General features: G+C 40.4%; 3 protein-coding genes across 3 annotated transcripts; all 3 read right to left on the bottom strand.

Annotated features, from left to right (window-relative positions):
• Window positions 1-409: 409 nt before the first annotated feature.
• Window positions 410-2,394, bottom strand: LOC119899147. Its single transcript, XM_038713594.1, has 6 exons — window positions 2,244-2,394; window positions 1,931-2,076; window positions 1,737-1,798; window positions 1,127-1,243; window positions 790-888; window positions 410-617 (listed from the first exon to the last, which is right to left on the bottom strand). The coding sequence occupies exons 1-6, from the start codon at window positions 2,361-2,363 to the stop codon at window positions 454-456; spliced, it is 708 nt and encodes a 235-aa protein (XP_038569522.1). The 5' UTR covers window positions 2,364-2,394; the 3' UTR covers window positions 410-453.
• Window positions 2,395-9,266: 6,872 nt separating this feature from the next.
• LOC119899145 lies at window positions 9,267-18,562 on the bottom strand. Its single transcript, XM_038713592.1, has 7 exons — window positions 18,323-18,562; window positions 18,020-18,163; window positions 17,845-17,908; window positions 17,584-17,697; window positions 16,521-16,619; window positions 12,746-12,949; window positions 9,267-9,332 (listed from the first exon to the last, which is right to left on the bottom strand). Exons 1-6 carry the CDS (start codon window positions 18,440-18,442, stop codon window positions 12,771-12,773), a joined length of 720 nt encoding a protein of 239 aa, XP_038569520.1. The 5' UTR covers window positions 18,443-18,562; the 3' UTR covers window positions 9,267-9,332; window positions 12,746-12,770.
• Window positions 18,563-19,600: 1,038 nt separating this feature from the next.
• LOC119899148 lies at window positions 19,601-22,623 on the bottom strand. The gene is made up of 6 exons (XM_038713595.1): window positions 22,377-22,623; window positions 21,871-22,013; window positions 20,784-20,845; window positions 20,539-20,652; window positions 20,148-20,246; window positions 19,601-20,054 (listed from the first exon to the last, which is right to left on the bottom strand). Exons 1-6 carry the CDS (start codon window positions 22,485-22,487, stop codon window positions 19,930-19,932), a joined length of 654 nt encoding a protein of 217 aa, XP_038569523.1. The 5' UTR covers window positions 22,488-22,623; the 3' UTR covers window positions 19,601-19,929.
• Between the last annotated feature and the right edge of the window lie 1,543 nt (window positions 22,624-24,166).

Genomic DNA, 24,166 nt, shown 5'->3' with positions numbered 1-24,166 from the left:
TACAATACACATTCTTGTAGATCTAACATGGTTCTGCGGAGTTGCCACATTTACAACACTGCTGCAGCTATTAAATTATCAAGGTACAAAACACTGTAGGTATATTCAACCGCCATAATGCTGCATTACAGTCCAGATGCTCATCCCACATGAAATGAGTCCATAGTTGTTTACACGTGTTGTAATCCGGGTTTAATGGTAGGTAAAGTGAAAGGTTTATTTGCTTTTAGTCAGATAGAAGAACAACAGACATCCGTCATATTAATTTTGTATCATCGTTTTTATTGGTAGACTTGTCTAACAGATATGCCCTCTTCATTACGTAAGCATGGCATGACATTTTTAACAATGTTCAATTTCTTTTCATCTGAACTAAATAATCTGCCAGACAAAATGAGCACATCATACATCCAATTCATTTAGTTTCTTATTTATTCACACAGTTTCTGTGCATTAGTTCTTTGAAAGTACGTCAGAGACCATTTTAAGAAAGTTTTCTGCCCCACCTACACTCTTGGTAATCTCTTCAGTTGCGTTTGTTAAATCGGACATCTGTCCATTGACAAAATAACGTGGCACATCTATAATCTCTGTTTCTTGAGGCTCAGGGCAAACACCTGTAAGACAGAGAAAGTGTGACTTCATTTAAATTCAACTTCATAGAACTGGTTGTGGATAGCATGAATTAGTGAATGCACATTCCTGTAGATCTAACATGATTGCGCTTAGATACCACATTTATGACAATGCTGCAGCTATTATATTATCTAAGGTAAAAAACATTCATACCTTCATCTTGTGCCAGGCTAAAAGGCTGTGCAAAGTTAAGACATTCGGCCTGCTTCTTAAACTCTTCCAGCTCAGCAGCAGTCACAGTCTGTCTCTTGCCTGAAAGACAAATTTTTTTTAATGATTTGTGTATAAACAGTTATGAATGAATGTTTAAATGATACTAAAGCAGCACTTGTCCTGTAAATAATTTGCTCACTCCCCGAGATGAAACTTCTTTAAGTCTTTAAGTTAATGTCTCCTTTTTAACTGTATTATTGTTTGTTTATTTTTGTCATTTGTGTCACATGTCAAAGAGTAACATAGATAAACATTTGAATTAGTATTGTTATCTTACTGAGTAACTGAAGAACTTTGAGGTTCCTTCCTGTCATTTGGTAATAAAATTGGAGCAGAAGACAGTCAGAACAGCCAGTTTTGAGTAGGTTCACTGTTGGTGAAATATTGATAGTCCCTGGGGAGAACACACACATACACAAGTGCTGTTGCAATACTAGACACAAAGTTCAAATGTGTTTGTGCAGGTATGTCAGACAAAATATTTGCGCAGCATGTATCATTGATAAATTAGCCTGCTCTCTTGGTTGACAGATAAAGGAGAAACCAGTTTCATGTAGTGGCTCCTCGGCTGTAAAACAAGCCGACAATACTGGTGGTTTTATGCACACTGCAGTCAAATTGCTGAGAGTGAGGATGGTATTTCTTGTGTTTTGTTTTGTTTTTTAAATGGGTTGTCATTATTGTTGCACCTTGAGGTAATAGGATAAAGAGGCCTACTAGTTAACAGTTTTAAAAAAGTAAAAAGAGTAATTTTGAAGTTATTTCAGTAAGAACTCTTTGCAAAGAAGAAAAAGTGCTGCTGCTGGTTACAAAGTTAAGATCTATTTGTGCAGGTCAAAATATTTGCACAGCAGATTGCATAAATGATAATAAATTAGCCTACTCACGTGGCTGGAGAGTGCTGTTTCCCAAGGTCATCTTAACTGTGTTTGTGACACAATAGCCGAACCTTTCACAGGTAGAAACATATACGTGCAGTTACAAACTGATATTTTTTTTAAACGAATAAAAATTAAAACCTGAATGATGGTGGTTTGGAATATTAGACTTTTGTCAATTTTGAGACAAAATTTGAAATTACGCTTTTACTGTGCCCATGAGAGCAACAGCATCACTCTCAGTAGCAGCAGTGATTTTCAGAGAGTGGCTTTCCCGAAAAGTCTTCAACACCACTCCAGTATTGTGGTCTTCTGTGCTTTCTGCTACGTGCATCCACTTGCCCAGCAACTGAAACAGAAATTGTCTCCCTCAGTTGCACAAGATGACAAATGGATTCATTAAAATATTTTTTGGTTTTAAAAACATGATGAAAATGATAGCTCGAAGCTTGACTGACAAAGGAAAGTGAGATTGTGAGAGACAGGTAACGAGTGCAATGAGACAGTGTCTCTTACCTGCTCTCTTCCCTGGATTTCAAGAGGTTGGATTAGACTCTCACAGCTGCTCACAGGAGCTGACTGTCCAACAGACAGAAGACTGAGCACAGCCACAGCAACACGAATAAAGCCTGTCATGGCTCACCTGCTGATTGTGTCTGCTTCAGGATTAAAACTGGTGCGAGCTAAAAACTGGTGCATTAAAGTCCAGAGGCTCATCCCACATGAACTGAGTCCTTACTGTTTACACGTATGTTGTAATCTGGGTTTAAAGGTAGATAAAATGAAAGGTTTATTGGCTTTTATTCAGAAAATGTAATTAGGCCACCAATATCAGAAAAAGTGACATTTATGTTCACTAAATTAGTGTAAGTTTGAGTCCAACTTTTTTCAAGAACATGTATTGAAATATTGTAACAGCACTCAGTAAGCCTGAGTCTCAGATGGCGCTGACTATCAGTCATGGAGTCAAATCTTATAACAGGTTCATTTTACCATATTTTATTAGTGTCTGCCGAATTAAGATTTGTCAGTGGAGAAGTTCAGCAAGATCTAAATACTTGCACAGATTAGAGGCTGGTGATGCATTATGCAAATTATAAAGAGAGATTTTCCAGTAACTGTGTGTGAGTGCGATTTCCTTTACAATAAAAATTCAAACGATCTGAATATTTGACATGTCGATAACAAAACACTTTATTTAGAACAAATAGTAAAAGACAGAAGACATACTCATATTAATTTAGTGTTTTTATTGACAGAATTTCCTTTTGTCAGACATGGCCTCTTCTTATTTAAGCATGGCATGACATTTTTAACAATGTTAATTTTCTTTTAATCCACCTATGGCACTGGAGATCATTTCAGTAAGTCTCTTCAGTCCACCTTCACTGTTGATCATTTTGGCAAATAGGTTGATAACTTTAGAAGCCATGTCATCCGAGAAACTGGTCAGATCAATGGTCGTTGTTTCTTGGGAGGAAGACCCATCTGGGCAGAAACCTGTGAGGTGATTTTCATTTATTACAGGAGAGAGAACATTTCATTAACCATGAACTAAATAAAGGCAGAGACTAAGAATCACATTCACCTTAGAGGTTTAACTTTTTAGGTGATGTGTTGTAAAACCTGCTTGTGTAAAATGAATGTTATCTAATATAAACCTTACTTCAGTTATAATTTGTTTCCCTGTTTGTTTTAGTCAATTTGACAAAATGCATTTTACTACTGGCTGTTTTGTATTCTGTTTGTGCTTAGCCCCACCACAAGTAAGATATCGCTTGGTTATGTTGCAACCTTGGTTCTCTGAGTGAAGAGACCATCTCTCCACCATTACATATTCCATATGTACGGGAGATGATCACCCGAGGTCACACCAACCAAAGGGCTGCCAGGGGTAGTCCGCAGGGAATGTCTGGAGGCCACTCAGGTAAGCCCGCAAGACGCTAAGCTGACCATGGAGACAACAAACCAGTGAACCACACAGCCCTCGAGGCTTCAGTCATTCATTGACAAGACACACCCAGCACTCGATCACCAAGGGAGGGGCTGGCTGCCACATTCAGACGGTAGAACCTTGTGAACATGGGCCGAGATGACTACATGGCTGCTGCGCATATAGCTGCAAGGGAGGCTATATGCGCAGCAACGCTATGGGTTGAGTGTGCCCATACCCCGGCCGGACAGGCACACCCGAAAACAAATACGCTTGCTCAATAACATCCACAACCCAGTGGGACAGCCTTGATTTTGACAAAGGCCTGCCTAGGTGATTCGACTCAAAGCAAATGAAGAGCTGGTCAGTCTTCCTAATTGTGCATCTGATGTATCCTGCTAGTGGGCACAGTGTGGACTGGGTTGGCTCAGCCACCTGTCCTTCCACAGGGGAGAAGAGCGACCGTAGCTCGACTGGCTGGGTCAGATGGAATTCAGACAATATCTTAGGCAGGAAAGCCAGATTGGGGCAAAGGATTACACCCAACCCATCTGTTAAGAACCTGCAGCATTGTTTGATATCTGATATTTGATCTATTTTTTTATTTGGAACATAGAGAAAAAAAGAGAGACAAAAAAGTTCTACTGCTTTAAGAAACATTGATATTGTATTTCTTTCTATAAGATTATTATATCTCTTTTCAAATATCTGTGGAACAGAGATTTTTCTAGCAAAGTCTGGTCCAATACTTGCAAAATATTTATTAAAGTTATTAACCACTTCCTCAATGTTGTTGCTATTCTTTTCATTATAAGTATATACTGGGGATAATTAGCCCGTCTAGAGGGCCAAATCTAATAATACTGTTAATATTCACACGTTCTCATAATATTAATTAACTGATTTATATATTTATTTTCTGCTTCTATAGTTCTATGTTTAATAAATTCTCCATAAAGTGTATTTTTGTTTTTACAGGCGCTATATTTTTGTTTCCTGCAATATATTTACTGTAAACCAACATGTAGCTTACCTACCTTTCTGGCGGAGGTTATAGCTAACTACTTCTCTGTTTATTTTCTTTTTGTTAATAAATTCTTCAAAGACAACGGTTGGTTGTAACTCAATTCTTTGCTCAATCCCTCACCAGGAATATAATTTCCACGACAGAAAACAGTTTTAAGGGAGAGCCACTTAAGATCAGCAGACCCAAGGGGCTCAAAGGGCGATTGCCAAAGTGCCCCAGTGATCATGACGGTCATATATATTGATCCACAGTGTTACAGCTGCCGTTTTGGCCGCTAGTAAAAGTTACTACAAAGCACGGAGCACTTCCTGTCGGCTCGGAGTCATTGCGAGGCTACCCAGCCGACCAATCACAGTGCTTACGGTCCACGTCAACTTGACGTATAGTTAAATTTTTGAGGATGTGCATGTCAGGCGACGGTAGCCTCTGCGTAGCCCCGTAACCTACGCTGTCGATTCAATGCAGAAGTATAAATTACACTTGAAGGTCTGGTCTTACGAACTGCCAGCCTCTGAGAGCCTCATAGAGCCTCTGAAAAACCAGGAAATAAGGGATGCCCATTCAGTGTTGAAGCACCAACACGAACTGCATTAATTGCCACCATCATCTCTCCGGCAAGCCTAGATCCGGGAGGCCGTCCCTTTCAGGGGCCAGGCTACCAGCCTGAGTCCCGCTGAGAAGGGGTGTCGCCTGCCTGGGACAGCAGGTCCCTCCTGAGGGAGCTCTCACGGCATCCAGTGCAAGAGGAGCGGGATTGCTGAGAACTATGTCATGTTTGGCCAAAGAGCCTCCATTCCCCTGGCTAGGGTTCAATGAGTCCTGGCACATGCACCGCTCTGAGTGAGCAGAAGCGGGGGGTGCCTAAAGCCACAACTTGGTTGCCAGTTTGCAGAGGACAGGGGAGCCCAGCCCCCCTTGCCTGTTGGTGTAGGCCGCTGCCTCAGTGCTGTCCGTCTTGACAATGACGTGATGACCTCTCAGTCTGGGCAGAAACTGGAAAAGTGCCAGCTGCACGACTCCAAGACGTTGACATGCTGAGTCACCCAGAGGCTGTTCCAACTGTCACTGACCCTGCAGCCATCATGGACAGTGGCCCACCCTGCCTGGGACGCATCTGTGAAGACTAGTCGGCAACAATCCACTGGTCCCAGTGCACTTCCTTTTGCTACATTGGTTGAGTCCTTGCTAGGGCAGGTGGCCTTGCCAAGCTGGAGGGAGAGACCAGAGAAGAGAGGGTTTGATCCATTGGAAGGCAACCTGCTCCCTGCCTTGCACGTTCAATAACCTCCTGCAGGATCTAGATGACTTGTGTGTGGTTGACAGTGAGTGGAACTGTTTACACAAGAGATCCTCAAAGTCAGGCAGAAGAGGGACCTGCACCGGTGTGGAGCGCACTCTCATCGAACCGAGAGGGGGTTGCCATCAGGGTTTCAGGAGGGGCCTTTCCCAGAGCTGCAACCGTCCTGCTGAGAAGCTGGTCGAAGCTATTAACCGTCTAGTCACCACCAACGTGCACTGCTATGTTCTGCCCGCTGAACAAGTTACTGTCCTCAGAGAAGAGCACATCCACATCCTCCTCCTCCAACACAGAAATGGGTGAGGAGGGGGGTTCACAAAATAGGTCTGCTGAAGGCTCAAGAACAGAGAGAGGAAGGGAAATGTGCCAGGATCCTAAACACTCCACTCCGTCTATTCTAGTTTCAGCCTCTTCTTCTCTGTCTTCACGCACGCCATAGCTCAGGTTGAGATCGGTGATGTCACGCCGAAGCAGGTGCTTTATAGGTAAACTGGGTGGCGTGGCAGGGCAAGCCGGTGTGTCTTAATGAGGTTTTCATGTACCTGACCTTGGGGAATCATCCCCTGGACATATGGAATATGTAACAGTGGAGAGATAGTCGCGATACAATAGAGAACGCTGGCGCTGCTGTACAAATGAAGGCACTGTTTCTTTTGATGATTAAAGGTGTAGGTACATTCTGTATTCACATAATGTGTTAAAAGCATAAGGCATTAAACATTTCATTATGAAAAGATCCAAAGCAAGCAACATCAGGGAATATGGGTTTCAAAGCCTTGCAGCCAGATTACATGTGTGAAAGTTCATACCTTTTTCTGGCTCCAGAAGAGTAGGTGGTGTTAAGTTCAGACACTCTACCTGCTTGGTAAACTCTTCCAGCTCAGCAGCAGTCACTTTATTTCTCATGCCTGGGAGACAGAACAAGTTTATGCAAAGGAGCTTAGTTCATTTAGCTAAAAGCACCGCTGTCGCTACAGTGTTACAGAGCCGCCCGCATGGCTGTATGCAGTGCAGTATGATGATTCATATTCATACAGTCCATTGTGAGGCAGTATTCAGGTCCTTCATTTAAAATACTATTACTAGTAAAGATTCCTTTAATCAATATCCTACTCAAGTAAAACTACAGAAGCATTATCAGTGAAAGTAGCCCTACGTAAAGAATCAAAAGTGAAAAATGGCCTTCAATGTAATAATATATGTATATATATATATATATATATTAACTCATAGTTGTCAAGTGGTTCTCAACCTAGGGGTCGAGCCCCTTTAAAGGGTTATAAAAAAAAAAATAAACCTGAGGAGTCATGAGATGCTTAATTGAGTTGCAAAGAAAGACTAAGTTCAGCAGTAAACTGTATTTAACTTGAGTAACTTGTAAACTTGTTACTTTCCACCACTGCCAACCCTATGAGATGTTACACTGTGTATACCAAGATAGCTTAATATATGGTTGTATTTGATCACCATGTATAATAACATTATTGGATTTACACATTTTTTTCGTCAGTATGGTGAAGTACCTTGGTTTGATCTAATTCACTGGATTAGCAGAAAACAGACATGTGGATGTTTCATCTGTAGAGGTTATCTCACCTGAGCTTCCAGAAAAAGTATTGCATCACAACACAGATTTCAATACAGAATTACATAATGGTAAAAGTGACAGAAAATTATAACCATATGGTCCACCCATAGCCTGACTTTTAATACAGTGTGTAAACTCTCAGATGTCAGTGCACAACCATTTCAAAGTCATTCCATTGAATGAACATCGTCAACTCCGTTGAATATCTTATGAATTATTTTTAAGGTAAAAGTGAAAACATTTCTTCAACATTAATTTTATCAGTCTGTACGTCTCAAGTCTTACTCGCGAGCTGGATACCACTGTATGTGCTTCCTCCAATGGTGTATTTTGAGTAGGAAACAAGGCAGTCGGGGCAGCCAGTATTCAGTAGGACCGTAGAAGTAGTGAAAGGTTGCACTGCGGATACATACATACATACACATCAACACTTGCACTTGCAACACTGCAAAGTGCTGTTGCAATGGTGGACACAAAGTCCAAATCTGTTTTTGCAGGCACACGGTCAGTAAAAAGGTTTGTACAGGATGTTTAATCAATACTCACGCATAGAGAGAGTGTTGTTTTCCAAGGTCATCGTAATTATGAGAGTGAAGCAGCGGCCGAACCTTTTACAAGTAGAAATTACACACTGAATGTTTTTCACTCACTTATTAATAAACACTTCAGTTCCAAAAAATAATTTCATTTATTTAAATATACATTTTTTGAGAATGAATAGCATTGATGGCACCACTCTCGTTAGCAGCAGTGATTTCCCCCAGGCAGTCTCCACAAACATCTTTGTCAGAAAATCTGATCCGGGGATGCTTGTGCTTTCTGCTAAATACGTCCACTTGCCCAGCAGCTGAAACAAACAGTGTCTCCCTCAGTTGCATAAGATGTACAAATGATCACATTAAAGGATAGTGTGATTCTTTCAAAAATGAAAACAAAAAGATCCAACATGCAAAAAGTGAGAGTGTGAGAGAGGAGTGACATGGGAGATGAGACAGTGTCTCTTACCTGCTCTCTTCCCTGGATTTCAAGAGGTTGGATTAGACTCTCACAGCTGCTCACAGGAGCTGACTGTCCAACAGACAGAAGACTGAGCACAGCCACAGCAACACGAATAAAGCCTGTCATGGCTCACCTGCTGATTGTGTCTGCTTCAGGATTAAAACTGGTGCGAGCTAAAAACTGGTGCATTAAAGTCCAGAGGCTCATCCCACATGAACTGAGTCCTTACTGTTTACACGTATGTTGTAATCTGGGTTTAAAGGTAGATAAAATGAAAGGTTTATTGGCTTTTATTCAGAAAATGTAATTAGGCCACCAATATCAGAAAAAGTGACATTTATGTTCACTAAATTAGTGTAAGTTTGAGTCCAACTTTTTTCAAGAACATGTATTGAAATATTGTAACAGCACTCAGTAACTTCAGCCTGAGTCTCAGATGGCGCTGACTATCAGTCATGGAGTCAAATCTTATAACAGGTTCATTTTACCATATTTTATTAGTGTCTGCCGAATTAAGATTTGTCAGTGGAGAAGTTCAGCAAGATCTAAATACTTGCACAGATTAGAGGCTGGTGATGCATTATACAAATTATAAAGAGGGATCTTCCATTAACTGGGAGAGCGATTTCCAATACAATAAAATTCAAACAATCTGAACTTTTTTTAGAACAAATAGTAAAAAACAGAAGACATACTCATATTAATTTAGTGTTTTTATTGACAGAATTTCCTTTTGTCAGACATGGCCTCTTCTTATTTAAGTATGACATGACATTTTTAACAATGTTAATTTTCTTTTAATCCACCTAGATCATTTCAGTAAGTTGATAACTTCAGAAGCCATGTCATCCGAGAAATTGGTCAGCTCAATGGTCGTTGTTTCTTGGGAGGACGACCTATCTGGGCAGAAACCTGTGAGGTGAATTTCATTTATTACAGGAGAGAGAACATTTCATGAAGGCGCATCCATATCAACCATGAACAAAATAAAGGTAGTGACAGAGAAGTTATATTTTGTTTCCCTGTTTGTTACAAAATGCATTTTACTACTGGCTGTACTGTATTTAGTTTTAGCTTAGCACCACCACAAGTAAGATATTGCTGCAGCTGCTGTATAAATGAAGGCACTGTTTCTTGACTATAAAAGGTGTGGGTACATTCTGTATTCACACACATGTTGAAAGCATTAAACAGTTCATTATGATAAAGGCCAAAGCATATTTACAACATCAGTGTTCCAAAGCCCTGCAGCCACATTACACGTGTGAAAGTTCATACCTTTTCTGGGTCCAGTAGAGTAGGTGGTGTTAAGTTCAGACACTGTACCTGCTTGGTAAACTCTTCCAGCTCAGCAGCAGTCACTTTATTTCTCCTCCCTGAGAGACAGAACAAGTGTATGCACAGGACAAGACTAATTTGAGAGATTTAAACACAAGGAGTTTTATTTCTAATCATGTTAGCAGTGTGGCACTGTAGGACTTTTCAGCCTGTCTACAATGGACTGATCAGCATATTAACATTGTCAGCATTTTAGCATACTGATGTTAGCATTTAGCTAAAAGCACCGCTGTCGCTACAGTTTTACAGAGCTGCCCGCATGGCTGTGGACTCTTGCTTTCCCATTATGAGTATCTTTGTGAAAAGTCTGACTCACAGCTGGGCATTATGATGACATATAAAGTACATCCTGAGGCAGTGGTGGAAGAAGCATTCAGATCCTTCAGTCAAGTAAGAGTACTAATACATTAAATACTCCATTACTAGTAAAAGGCTCTGCACTCAATATCCTACTCAAGTAAAACTACAGAAGCATTATCAGTAAAATGTAGCCCTACTTAAAGTATCAAAAGTAAAAACACTTGAAAAATGGCCTTCAACCTAATAATATATGACATTATTAACTTGTTGTTGTCCAGTGGTTCTCAACGTGGGGGTCGAGCCCCTATAAAGGGTTGCAAAATAAACCTGAGGAGTCATAAGATGCTTAATTGTGTTGCAAAGAAGAAAAAACTAAGTTCAGCTTAACAAACTTTTTTGTGAAAATTTGGATACTTTTACATCTTCCGGCCTTGAACATCTATCGTCAACCGCTTATCCTGTTACAGGGTCGCGGGGGACTGGAGCCAATCTCAGCTGACATCGGGCGAAAGGCAGGGTACATTCTAGACAGGTCGCCTATCCATCGCAGGGCCACAAATAGACAAACAACCAGTCACACTCAAACCTAAGGACAATTTAGAGTCACAAATCAACCTAGGCCGCACGTCTTTGGATGGTGGAAGGAAGCCGGAGCACTCGGAGAGAACCCACGCAGACACATGGAGAACATGCAAACTCCACACACAGACAGGCCGGGGCAACCGGGGTTTGAACCTGCAACCACCGTGCCGCCTGCCTTGAACAGTTATTTAAATGAAAACATGTAAGAAGTTTATAGAGGAAATGTCTCTTTGGTGGACTTTCCAACAACTCATACACTCTGAAACGCAACTGGTTCAATCTTTAAAAATTTGTTATGTTTCATAAGGTTATGGTTTTATTGTAAAATCTTTTAAAAAACTGTAGTGGAATAAAAAGTACATTTCTCTGTCAATATAGCGGAGAATAAGTATAAAGTAGCGTGAAATAGAAATACTCTAGGTAAGTACAAGTACCCCAAAATAGTACTTAATTTGATTAACTTCTTAACTTCTTACTTTCCAGCACTGCCAACCCAAGAGATGTTGTTATACCGTGTATACAAAGATGGCTTAATATATAATGGTTATATTAGACCACCATTTGGATTTACACATTTTTTCGTCAGTATGGTGAAGTACCTTGGTTTGATCTAATTCACTGGATTAGCAGAAAACAGACATGTGGGTGTTTCATTTGTAGAGGTTATCTCACCTGAGCTTCCAGAAAAAGTATTGCATCACAATACATGTCGATACTGTGATGTAGAATTACATAATGGTAAAAATAACAGAAAATTATAACCATATCGTCCACCACTAGTTTGATGTTTAATACAGTGTGTAAACTCTCAGATGTTAGTGCACAACCATTTCAGAGTTACTCCTTAACAACATCATATGAATTATTTGTAATGTAAAAGTGACTTCTTCAACATTAATTTTATCAGTCTGTACGTCTCAAGTCTTACTCGCGAGCTTGATACCACTGTATGTGCTTCCTCCAATGGTGTATTCTGAGTAGGAAACAAGGCAGTCGGGCAACCAGTTTTTAGTTGGACTGCAGAAGTAGTGAGAGGTTGCACTACATCCATACATCCATACACACACATCTACACATCAATAAACATACGCAAAGTGCTGTTGCAATGGTGGACACAAAGTCCAAATCTGTTTGTGCAGGTACACGTGTTGTTTGTGTGGCATGTTTATCTATGCTCACCCATAGAGAGTGTCGTTTTCCAAGGTTTCCTTATCTCCAAAATGATTTATTAAATTTATTAAATTTACTCTTTTGAAACTGTATAAAATTGATGGCATCACTCTCGTTAGCAGCACTGACTTCCCCCAGACAGTCTCTGTCTCTCAGAGGCTCATCCCACGTGAAAAGAGTCCTTAGTTGTTTACACATGTGTTGTAATCCAGGTTTAATGGTAGATAAAGTGAAAGGTCCATTGGCTTTTATTCAAAAATTTAGTTGGGCCACCAAAATCTGAAACAGTGACATTTATGGTCACAAAATTAGTGTGTTGTCAGTGTTTGAAATGTATTTTAAATAAGAGCATAATAGTCCTGCATTCAAAATGTGAACTTTGTAAAGTACAAGCATTGAAATACTGTCCCAGCACTCAGTAACTTCACCCTGAATCTCTGATGGCGCTGACAGTCATGGAGTCAAATCTTATAACAGGTTGATTTTACCATATATTATTAGCGAATTAAGATTTGTCAGTGGAGAAGTTCAGCAAGATCTAAATACTTGCACAGATTAGAGGCTGGTGATGCATTATGCAAATTATAAAGAGAGATTTTCCAGTAACTGTGTCTGAGTGCGATTTCCTTTACAATAAAAATTCAAACGATCTGAATATTTGACATGTCGATAACAAAACACTTTATTTAGAACAAATAGTAAAAGACAGAAGACATACTCATATTAATTTAGTGTTTTTATTGACAGAATTTCCTTTTGTCAGACATGGCCTCTTCTTATTTAAGCATGGCATGACATTTTTAACAATGTTAATTTTCTTTTAATCCACCTATGGCACTGGAGATCATTTCAGTAAGTCTCTTCAGTCCACCTTCACTGTTGATCATTTTGGCAAATAGGTTGATAACTTTAGAAGCCATGTCATCCGAGAAACTGGTCAGATCAATGGTCGTTGTTTCTTGGGAGGAAGACCCATCTGGGCAGAAACCTGTGAGGTGATTTTCATTTATTACAGGAGAGAGAACATTTCATTAACCATGAACTAAATAAAGGCAGAGACTAAGAATCACATTCACCTTAGAGGTTTAACTTTTTAGGTGATGTGTTGTAAAACCTGCTTGTGTAAAATGAATGTTATCTAATATAAACCTTACTTCAGTTATAATTTGTTTCCCTGTTTGTTTTAGTCAATTTGACAAAATGCATTTTACTACTGGCTGTTTTGTATTCTGTTTGTGCTTAGCCCCACCACAAGTAAGATATCGCTTGGTTATGTTGCAACCTTGGTTCTCTGAGTGAAGAGACCATCTCTCCACCATTACATATTCCATATGTACGGGGATGATCACCCGAGGTCACACCAACCAAAGGGCTGCCAGGGGTAGTCCGCAGGGAATGTCTGGAGGCCACTCAGGTAAGCCCGCAAGACGCTAAGCTGACCATGGAGACAACAAACCAGTGAACCACACAGCCCTCGAGGCTTCAGTCATTCATTGACAAGACACACCCAGCACTCGATCACCAAGGGAGGGGCTGGCTGCCACATTCAGACGGTAGAACCTTGTGAACATGGGCCGAGATGACTACATGGCTGCTGCGCATATAGCTGCAAGGGAGGCTATATGCGCAGCAACGCTATGGGTTGAGTGTGCCCATACCCCGGCCGGACAGGCACACCCGAAAACAAATACGCTTGCTCAATAACATCCACAACCCAGTGGGACAGCCTTGATTTTGACAAAGGCCTGCCTAGGTGATTCGACTCAAAGCAAATGAAGAGCTGGTCAGTCTTCCTTATTGTGCATCTGATGTATCCTGCTAGTGCTCTGATTGGGCACAGTGTGGACTGGGTTGGCTCAGCCACCTGTCCTTCCACAGGGAGAAGAGCGACCGTAGCTCGACTGGCTGGGTCAGATGGAATTCAGACAATATCTTAGGCAGGAAAGCCAGATTGGGGCAAAGGATTACACCCAACCCATCTGTTAAGAACCTGCAGCATTGTTTGATATCTGATATCTGATCTATTTTTTTATTTGGAACATAGAGAAAAAAAGAGACAAAAAGTTCTACTGCTTTAAGAAACATTGATATTGTATTTCTTTCTATAAGATTATTATATCTCTTTTCAAATATCTGTGGAACAGAGATTTTTCTAGCAAAGTCTGGTCCAATACTTGCAAAATATTTATTAAAGTTATTAACCACTTCCTCAATGTTGTTGCTATTCTTTTCATTATAAGTATATACTGGGGATAATTAGCCCGTCTAGAGGGCCAAATCTAATAATACTGTTAATATTCACACGTTCTCATAATATTAATTAACTGATTTATATATTTATTTTCTGCTTCTATAGTTCTATGTTTAATAAATTCTCCATAAAGTGTATTTTTGTTTTTACAGGCGCTATATTTTTGTTTCCTGCAATATATTTACTGTAAACCAACATGTAGCTTACCTACCTTTCTGGCGGAGGTTATAGCTAACTACTTCTCTGTTTATTTTCTTTTTGTTAATAAATTCTTCAAAGACAACGGTTGGTTGTAACTCAATTCTTTGCTCAATCCCTCACCAGGAATATAATTTCCACGACAGAAAACAGTTTTAAGGGAGAGCCACTTAAGATCAGCAGACCCAAGGGGCTCAAAGGGCGATTGCCAAAGTGCCCCAGTGATCATGACGGTCATATATATTGATCCACAGTGTTACAGCTGCCGTTTTGGCCGCTAGTAAAAGTTACTACAAAGCACGGAGCACTTCCTGTCGGCTCGGAGTCATTGCGAGGCTACCCAGCCGACCAATCACAGTGCTTACGGTCCACGTCAACTTGACGTATAGTTAAATTTTTGAGGATGTGCATGTCAGGCGACGGTAGCCTCTGCGTAGCCCCGTAACCTACGCTGTCGATTCAATGCAGAAGTATAAATTACACTTGAAGGTCTGGTCTTACGAACTGCCAGCCTCTGAGACCCTCATAGAGCCTCTGAAAAACCAGGAAATAAGGGATGCCCATTCAGTGTTGAAGCACCAACACGAACTGCATTAATTGCCACCATCATCTCTCCGGCAAGCCTAGATCCGGGAGGCCGTCCCTTTCAGGGGCCAGGCTACCAGCCTGAGTCCCGCTGAGAAGGGGTGTCGCCTGCCTGGGACAGCAGGTCCCTCCTGAGGGAGCTCTCACGGCATCCAGTGCAAGAGGAGCGGGATTGCTGAGAACTATGTCATGTTTGGCCAAAGAGCCTCCATTCCCCTGGCTAGGGTTCAATGAGTCCTGGCACATGCACCGCTCTGAGTGAGCAGAAGCGGGGGGTGCCTAAAGCCACAACTTGGTTGCCAGTTTGCAGAGGACAGGGGAGCCCAGCCCCCCTTGCCTGTTGGTGTAGGCCGCTGCCTCAGTGCTGTCCGTCTTGACAATGACGTGATGACCTCTCAGTCTGGGCAGAAACTGGAAAAGTGCCAGCTGCACGACTCCAAGACGTTGACATGCTGAGTCACCCAGAGGCTGTTCCAACTGTCACTGACCCTGCAGCCATCATGGACAGTGGCCCACCCTGCCTGGGACGCATCTGTGAAGACTAGTCGGCAACAATCCACTGGTCCCAGTGCACTTCCTTTTGCTACATTGGTTGAGTCCTTGCTAGGGCAGGTGGCCTTGCCAAGCTGGAGGGAGAGACCAGAGAAGAGAGGGTTTGATCCATTGGAAGGCAACCTGCTCCCTGCCTTGCACGTTCAATAACCTCCTGCAGGATCTAGATGACTTGTGTGTGGTTGACAGTGAGTGGAACTGTTTACACAAGAGATCCTCAAAGTCAGGCAGAAGAGGGACCTGCACCGGTGTGGAGCGCACTCTCATCGAACCGAGAGGGGGTTGCCATCAGGGTTTCAGGAGGGGCCTTTCCCAGAGCTGCAACCGTCCTGCTGAGAAGCTGGTCGAAGCTATTAACCGTCTAGTCACCACCAACGTGCACTGCTATGTTCTGCCCGCTGAACAAGTTACTGTCCTCAGAGAAGAGCACATCCACATCCTCCTCCTCCAACACAGAAATGGGGTGAGGAGGGGGGTTCACAAAATAGGTCTGCTGAAGGCTCAAGAACAGAGAGAGGAAGGGAAATGTGCCAGGATCCTAAACACTCCACTCCGTCTATTCTAGTTTCAGCCTCTTCTTCTCTGTCTTCACGCACGCCATAGCTCAGGTTGAGATCGGTGATGTCACGCCGAAGCAGGTGCTTTATAGGTAAACTGGGTGGCGTGGCAGGGCAAGCCGGTGTGTCTTAATGAGGTTTTCATGTACCTGACCTTGGGGAATCATCCCCTGGACATATGGAATATGTAACAGTGGAGAGATAGTCGCGATACAATAGAGAACGCTGGCGCTGCTGTACAAATGAAGGCACTGTTTCTTTTGATGATTAAAGGTGTAGGTACATTCTGTATTCACATAATGTGTTAAAAGCATAAGGCATTAAACATTTCATTATGAAAAGATCCAAAGCAAGCAACATCAGGGAATATGGGTTTCAAAGCCTTGCAGCCAGATTACATGTGTGAAAGTTCATACCTTTTTCTGGCTCCAGAAGAGTAGGTGGTGTTAAGTTCAGACACTCTACCTGCTTGGTAAACTCTTCCAGCTCAGCAGCAGTCACTTTATTTCTCATGCCTGGGAGACAGAACAAGTTTATGCAAAGGAGCTTAGTTCATTTAGCTAAAAGCACCGCTGTCGCTACAGTGTTACAGAGCCGCCCGCATGGCTGTATGCAGTGCAGTATGATGATTCATATTCATACAGTACATTGTGAGGCAGTATTCAGGTCCTTCATTTAAAATACTATTACTAGTAAAGATTCCTTTAATCAATATCCTACTCAAGTAAAACTACAGAAGCATTATCAGTGAAAGTAGCCCTACGTAAAGAATCAAAAGTGAAAAATGGCCTTCAATGTAATAATATATGTATATATATATATATATATATAAACTCATAGTTGTCAAGTGGTTCTCAACCTAGGGGTCGAGCCCCTTTAAAGGGTTATAAAAAAAAAATAAACCTGAGGAGTCATGAGATGCTTAATTGAGTTGCAAAGAAAGACTAAGTTCAGCAGTAAACTGTATTTAACTTGAGTAACTTGTAAACTTGTTACTTTCCACCACTGCCAACCCTATGAGATGTTACACTGTGTATACCAAGATAGCTTAATATATGGTTGTATTTGATCACCATGTATAATAACATTATTGGATTTACACATTTTTTTCGTCAGTATGGTGAAGTACCTTGGTTTGATCTAATTCACTGGATTAGCAGAAAACAGACATGTGGATGTTTCATCTGTAGAGGTTATCTCACCTGAGCTTCCAGAAAAAGTATTGCATCACAACACAGATTTCAATACAGAATTACATAATGGTAAAAGTGACAGAAAATTATAACCATATGGTCCACCCATAGCCTGACTTTTAATACAGTGTGTAAACTCTCAGATGTCAGTGCACAACCATTTCAAAGTCATTCCATTGAATGAACATCGTCAACTCCGTTGAATATCTTATGAATTATTTTTAAGGTAAAAGTGAAAACATTTCTTCAACATTAATTTTATCAGTCTGTACGTCTCAAGTCTTACTCGCGAGCTGGATACCACTGTATGTGCTTCCTCCAATGGTGTATTTTGAGTAGGAAACAAGGCAGTCGGGGCAGCCAGTATTCAGTAGGACCGTAGAAGTAGTGAAAGGTTTCACTGCGGATACATACATACATACACATCAACACTTGCACTTGCAACACTGCAAAGTGCTGTTGCAATGGTGGACACAAAGTCCAAATCTGTTTTTGCAGGCACACGGTCAGTAAAAAGGTTTGTACAGGATGTTTAATCAATACTCACGCATAGAGAGAGTGTTGTTTTCCAAGGTCATCTTAATTATGAGAGTGAAGCAGCGGCCGAACATTTTACAAGTAGAAATTACACACTGAATGTTTTTCACTCACTTATTAATAAACACTTCAGTTCCAAAAAACAATTATTATTATAATTATAAATAATTTATTTAAATATACATTTTTTGAGAATGAATAGCATTGATGGCACCACTCTCGTTAGCAGCAGTGATTTCCCCCCAGGCAGTCTCCACAAACATCTTTGTCAGAAAATTTGATCCGGGGATGTTTGTGCTTTCTGCTAAATACGTCCACTTGCCCAGCAGCTGAAACAAACAGTGTCTCCCTCAGTTGCATAAGATGTACAAATGATCACATTAAAGGATAGTGTGATTCTTTCAAAAATGAAAACAAAAAAGATCCAACATGCAAAAAGTGAGAGTGTGAGAGAGGAGTGACATGGGAGATGAGACAGTGTCTCTTACCTGCTCTCTTCCCTGGATTTCAAGAGGTTGGATTAGACTCTCACAGCTGCTCACAGGAGCTGACTGTCCGACAGACAGAAGACTGAGCACAGCCACAGCAACGTGAAAAAAGCCTGTCATGGCTCGTCACAGCTACTTAGACAAAGATCCTAAATCTGTGTATCTTTGTGTGTTGTACTGTTCAAAGCTTGAAACTGACTGTGTCTGCTTAGCTAAAACTGGTGCATTGATGTTCATATAGATGCTCATCCCACAAGGTTAAAGTCCAGTTTGAAACCAGGAAGGCAGATCCAAACAGGCAGACCTCTCCAAAAGGGAGTCATTCACGGAGGCAGTCTCATACAGGTCAGCCAGGCAGAACAAAAGGCTGAAAAGCCACATTCAGACTACACAATATCAGCCCATTAATAGCCTGACCGGACAGACGGTATCATACACACTGCTATGAAAGACATTGTTTGTTTATATTCTTGTTAGGTCAAGAAGGTCCAGAAAGATGGCAAGCTATGATTGGTCTGGGCCCAAGGTGTAGTCTGTCATGTCTCTCAGGCAATGTCCCAAACAATCTTGTGGCACATTTCGAATGTAAATATGCCTAACTGCAGGGCTGATGAGGGAAAGTGTGTGAGTAGGTAGAAGGTCAAGCAAATCAGTGAAATCGACCAAACTGTTGTCACAGGTTTCTCCAATGCTGTCAATTAAATGCTGCTAGCAGCAGAAGTTTAGAAGATGTGAATGGTAGTAAAGAGCAAGTTCAACTTCAAATTAGCTAGCTAAAGCTAACCAGCTGCTACAATGCTAATCAGTGAATATTTATATTAACAGTGGACCTATGTTTAATCCCTATGTTCTGAGGGTCCTATGAGCATGTGTGTCTCTTGATATAAATGAACATTGTGAGAAATTGGTATGGACTAACTTTGTAGTTCAAATTGCAAAAGAACTTAAGGAAGATCTCAAATGCAGTGAATGGTAAAAAATACGTTCTGCCACTGTGACAACCATTGTCTTAAGTCTAACAACTATCTTGCCCGCAAATGTGAGAGCAGAGGTTTCAGGGTCTAACATCAGTAAGTTGTATAAGTTGTAGGTGGGTGATTTCAACAGATACTGAACATTTGACAAAGGGAAAAACATTGCTTAAACCCAAGTTTACTTAGAATCATGTTAAAGGTATGATTTTCACACCAATGATGTGGACAGAGCCTTCCCAAACCTAGTGTCAACTTCTTATAAAGGATTTCAATGACAAAATATTGGGATGTAGTGCAAAATACATCAGTGCTTCCATATTCATTTTAATATGACACACTAAAGTTTCCATTATGTGTTTATTCTGCAAGGGTTCAGGCTCCAACACATTCCCTAGTCATCAAAGAATAAACAATCTTGCTAAGTTTGCTAAAATAATAATTTCAATTTTAAGTAGCTATAGAATATTTACCACAGTGTAATATAACACATAATATATCTCCTCAAAGGGTATTTGTGTAATAAACAAAAAAAAAGTCTTGTTTTAAAAAATTAAAAAATTACATATCAGGATTTTTTTTTTTGTGCTTTCTCATCAAAAATGACTAATGGCAGAGATCAAAGCTAATTATAAATCAGTTCACAAAAATATCAAAAAGAGTATCCAGGAGTTTTGCTACCCGGTGTCCCATCTTGGCCTCTAATAAGGTGTTGAGGGCAATGAGGCCTTCTGATGGCGAGATGTTGTCTGGGCAGATTTCTGTGTACATACACGTTAAAGATAAGTCACAAAACAAACAGCACTGTGTGACGTTATGAAGGCTCAGTATGCAGGGAGAGTTTAAATCCTCACCGTAGTTTGTGTCTATCATTATGGGCGACGGCATCCGGAGACATTCTGCTTGTCTCTTGAGCATCACCAGATCAGCAGTTGAGACACTCTTTCTCCTGCCTGGAAATAAAGATGTTAGAGTTATAACAATCCCAGGAGATACATTCCAAAATAACATTTCAACTAAGAAGACTACCACAATCAGGAAACTTAACAAAGATACTAGGCAGACAGAGTAATCCGAGACAGTGGACAGAGGAAGTTCATCTCCATTTAACGCTTACTTTTTCTGTTCATGCGGTTACAAAATATAACCATTGGAGTTTTTTGCTGAAACCCAGCTGGGAAAAGTGCTTCCTGATTTAAATTGATTAATTCCACATTTTAGGACTGATAAGTGAGTATTTCTTACTAAAAAGCAGAAGACTGGTGAAAGTATCTGATCCAGAGATAACTTTTTCATAGACAACCAGACAGTCGGAGCAGTCAGTTGCCAGGTACACTTCCTTGAGGTAGAAAGGTTGCTCTGTGAAACATAAACACACACAAACTGCAAATCACAGGAAATTGTGTGTGTTTGAATGTTTTCAAGGTGTTGCAGGTTTCCATTCTATCCAATCCAATCTCTCTGATACACTGTGGCTCTTCTTTACTCACCAATTAACATCATGCTGTTTTCAAAGGTCACATTGTATGTCAAGCTGGAACATTCACCATAACTATGAAGAAAAAAAAGGTCATAACATAATATCTTGATTTTAGTAATATCAATGGATCAAATGACTGCATTTTACTGCAAGGTGTTGCTTGTAGTGATGAACCCACAGAGAATCATCACACGGCTCTGCAGCTCTTGCAGTCCCACAGGGTTTAGGGTCTTTCAGCTAGTTTCAGTTAGTTTGTGACCCTCAAATTTACTGGTTTGATTCACTCTCACCATCCTCATCAGGATTGTTTTTGGTTACAGCAGGAAGCTGTTTCCACTGAAATAGTTCTAAAATCCCATTATACCCAGAAACAGAAACACAGCAGCTTTCCCCCACTAAGCTATCAGACTTTTAAACTCAAATTCATTCTCAGCACTGCTCCATTAATTATATTTTATTTCTTTTTACCATTTTTACAATTGCTTTTATATTATTGAATATAATCTGCTACGAAGCAGAAGGGAGTTACAATCTCAGTTTCACTCTATAACCTGTTGTGTTATTGTGACAAATTAAATCTACCTACCTACCTAAATGTTGCTTATGATGCTCCAGATCTACTGGATGTGTTAATAAGGAACTGTTCACTAACATGCTCCCCGTAACAACTTTATAAGCTGATAGTGTGTTAATATTGTGTTTACAGCTTGCTTTCAGTGCTCTCCAAGTTAATTGATGTGATAAAGAGTAGGTGCACATACACCTTCGCTTGTCTCCTGATATACATTAGTATACAAACATATGTTAAAATACTGAACTGAAACTGAAGCTCTGCAAACTGCTAATGATGCGTGTTTGAATTTGCACTGAATTGCATGCTGTCAAACTTGCAAAAGTGAATAGAGAATATATCTCATTAACAAGATATTTATATATCTACAGATTTCCTACTTATAACATGTTTTTACAATAGCAGCAGAAGGTTTGTTTTGTAAAAACACATTAACTGGAAACATCAGGATTTATCTTTAGAAATTTGGGACGCTTATTGGTTGGAGACGTGTTGCTGTGGTGTCAGAGTGTGGGAGGGGATTTACATTCTCTGAGTCTGGACCAGATTGAGGATGTTGCTCTGGCTGGTTGCAGTGACATCCAGCCAGACACTGGTCAGCAGGTGGCCCAGGGAACGGCTTCCTGGGAGGTCAGAGCTCCCTCCGATGTACAGCCACCTCCCCAACATCTGCAGCACACAGACAGAGCACAGAATACACCAATCAGCCATGATATTATAACCACCTGCCAAATATTGTAAAGGTCCCCCTCTTTATACTTTATACCATATTACATAGTTCTGTCCTGGAAAGTATTTAGGACTATAAATTGCTTTTTTTGTTTGTTTATTCAAAGCTGACAGCAGTAGAGGTTGTGTAAATACGTATCATTGAAATGTATCTGATGAAACCAGAGGTTATTATTTTTTAGGTTAGATAAGCTGTTCACCCTTATACAAGAGAGGATGCACAGACTGCATTTACAGATCTCTCACTGGGTTGAAATTAAATATAGATACTTAAAATGCAAAGTCAGGCAGACGTGTACTTACGTCTTCATTGCTGATAGGTATTGGTTTAACCAGACTGTCACAGCTGCCCAGAGGAGTCGAGTGTCCCAGCGACAGAAGACTCAGCAACACAACAACAGCAACACACTTCATCCTCTAGATGGCTCTTATCTTGTTTTTTCTCTTTCCTTCTTGTCAGAGTCTCCCAGTCCACCCTCGACCTTTACTTTGTCTTCAGGTGTTTCTCTTCACGGCCTGCCACAAACCGACTGGCTGTGACTCACCAGCATATATTCACTGTCCTGTGAGCTGATGTAACCAAAGCAAACAGCCCAGTGGCAAGAGAGAGGGGAGACTTTGACCCGTTTGAGGAATTGATGGAATTTTGGATCTGATCACAGACAACAGGGTATTGTATGTATTTTGTTAATCTCTCTGATAATCCCTTCTGATCTGTCACTGAGACTCAAACACATGCAGTCAGTACAAAAATGGTTTATACTCTGTTCCTCACACCTTCATTTCATTAACATAACACCAGTCACTGTAGCAAAAGTAGCAATAGTACAAAGTAAAAATACATCTTTTGAAGTTAGTTCTCCAGTCAATTAATTAGCTACTTTGCTGTTATGTAATCTTTCTTAGCTTGCCTTGAGTTTCAACTTCCTGTCTCTGTTGCATGTTTTTCTTAACTTTTAATTCACGCGCGTGTGTGTGTGTGTGTGTGTGTGTATATGTCTATGAATTTCTTTGTGTGCATCTTTTCTAACCGTTGCATTTTATTGTGCAAACAAATCAATAAGAAATAAATATAAAATATAAGTAAAGTATTTAAGTACTTGAGTGTTTTAAATTGTGTAAAACAAATTTTTGGCAATGAGATATTAAATTACTAAACTAAAACCTTAAAATAATAATTAAGACTAATGTTTTCATGCATAAGTCCTAAAGGTGTTATGGAACAGCTACGGCTCTCGTATGCCAAATTAAACTCAAAACTCAATCCACAAGACCATGTAATACAGGTGAAAGCCTTGGAAAAAAGCTTGCAAGCTTTTTTTTTTTTTTACCACATAAGCAGCCTTTTAATGTTTTGATGTTCTTTTTTGCTTCACACGGTACACTGCTGGGAAATTACAATTTTTAACACATAATATTTTTAAGATGGCACATGATGAAAGGGCATAAAATTGAGACCTCAAATCAAACGTATAAATAAATACTACTAGGAGCTGTAAGGATTTTAGAAATACTAAGGTCACTGATTTTTCAAATTAAATATTAATCTGAAGTTGATATGAACTTTGTCCTCACCAACTGATAACCCCAGCTGTGCTCTGCCAGATGATCCCCAGAGATAATAATTTAAGCATTTAAGAATATGTTGAAATCAAACGTTACGTACAAAACAGATGCCTCAAAGTGCAGATGCACTGGAAATAAACAGAATCTCATCAGGTACATGATTAAGAGAACTTCCAGACGTTTGAATATGTATAAAAATACTCTAGAATGCTTGGAAAAATAATTTGTAGACATGGTTTACATCTTCTCTCATTCTCACTCTTTGCAGAAAAACAGAATCTATGGCTATGTTAATATTTTTAATTTAGAAAAAGTTTAACTGCTGGACACGAGATGTCTCCTACTTTACTGAGAATCCAGTCCAGTCTCAGTGTTTGTCCAGTGGACGGCTCAGATTGATGGTACGAGCATGTCTTATACTCAGATTTAAGGTGAGCAAAGAGAAACTTTCCATCTTCAGTAGGTGAACCTGAAAAGTCCCTTATAGTTACAGTGCAGCTCAAACTTCCAAGTAAGGTAAGAATAAG

This window comes from Micropterus salmoides, unplaced genomic scaffold (assembly GCF_014851395.1).
Source record: "Micropterus salmoides isolate LMB-PRFRI ecotype aquatic unplaced genomic scaffold, ASM1485139v1 Ms_hic_scaffold_12, whole genome shotgun sequence".
NCBI classification, from domain to species: domain Eukaryota; kingdom Metazoa; phylum Chordata; class Actinopteri; order Centrarchiformes; family Centrarchidae; genus Micropterus; species Micropterus salmoides.
Note: the sequence above shows the minus strand (reverse complement) of the source record. Positions and strands in the feature narration are given on the sequence as shown.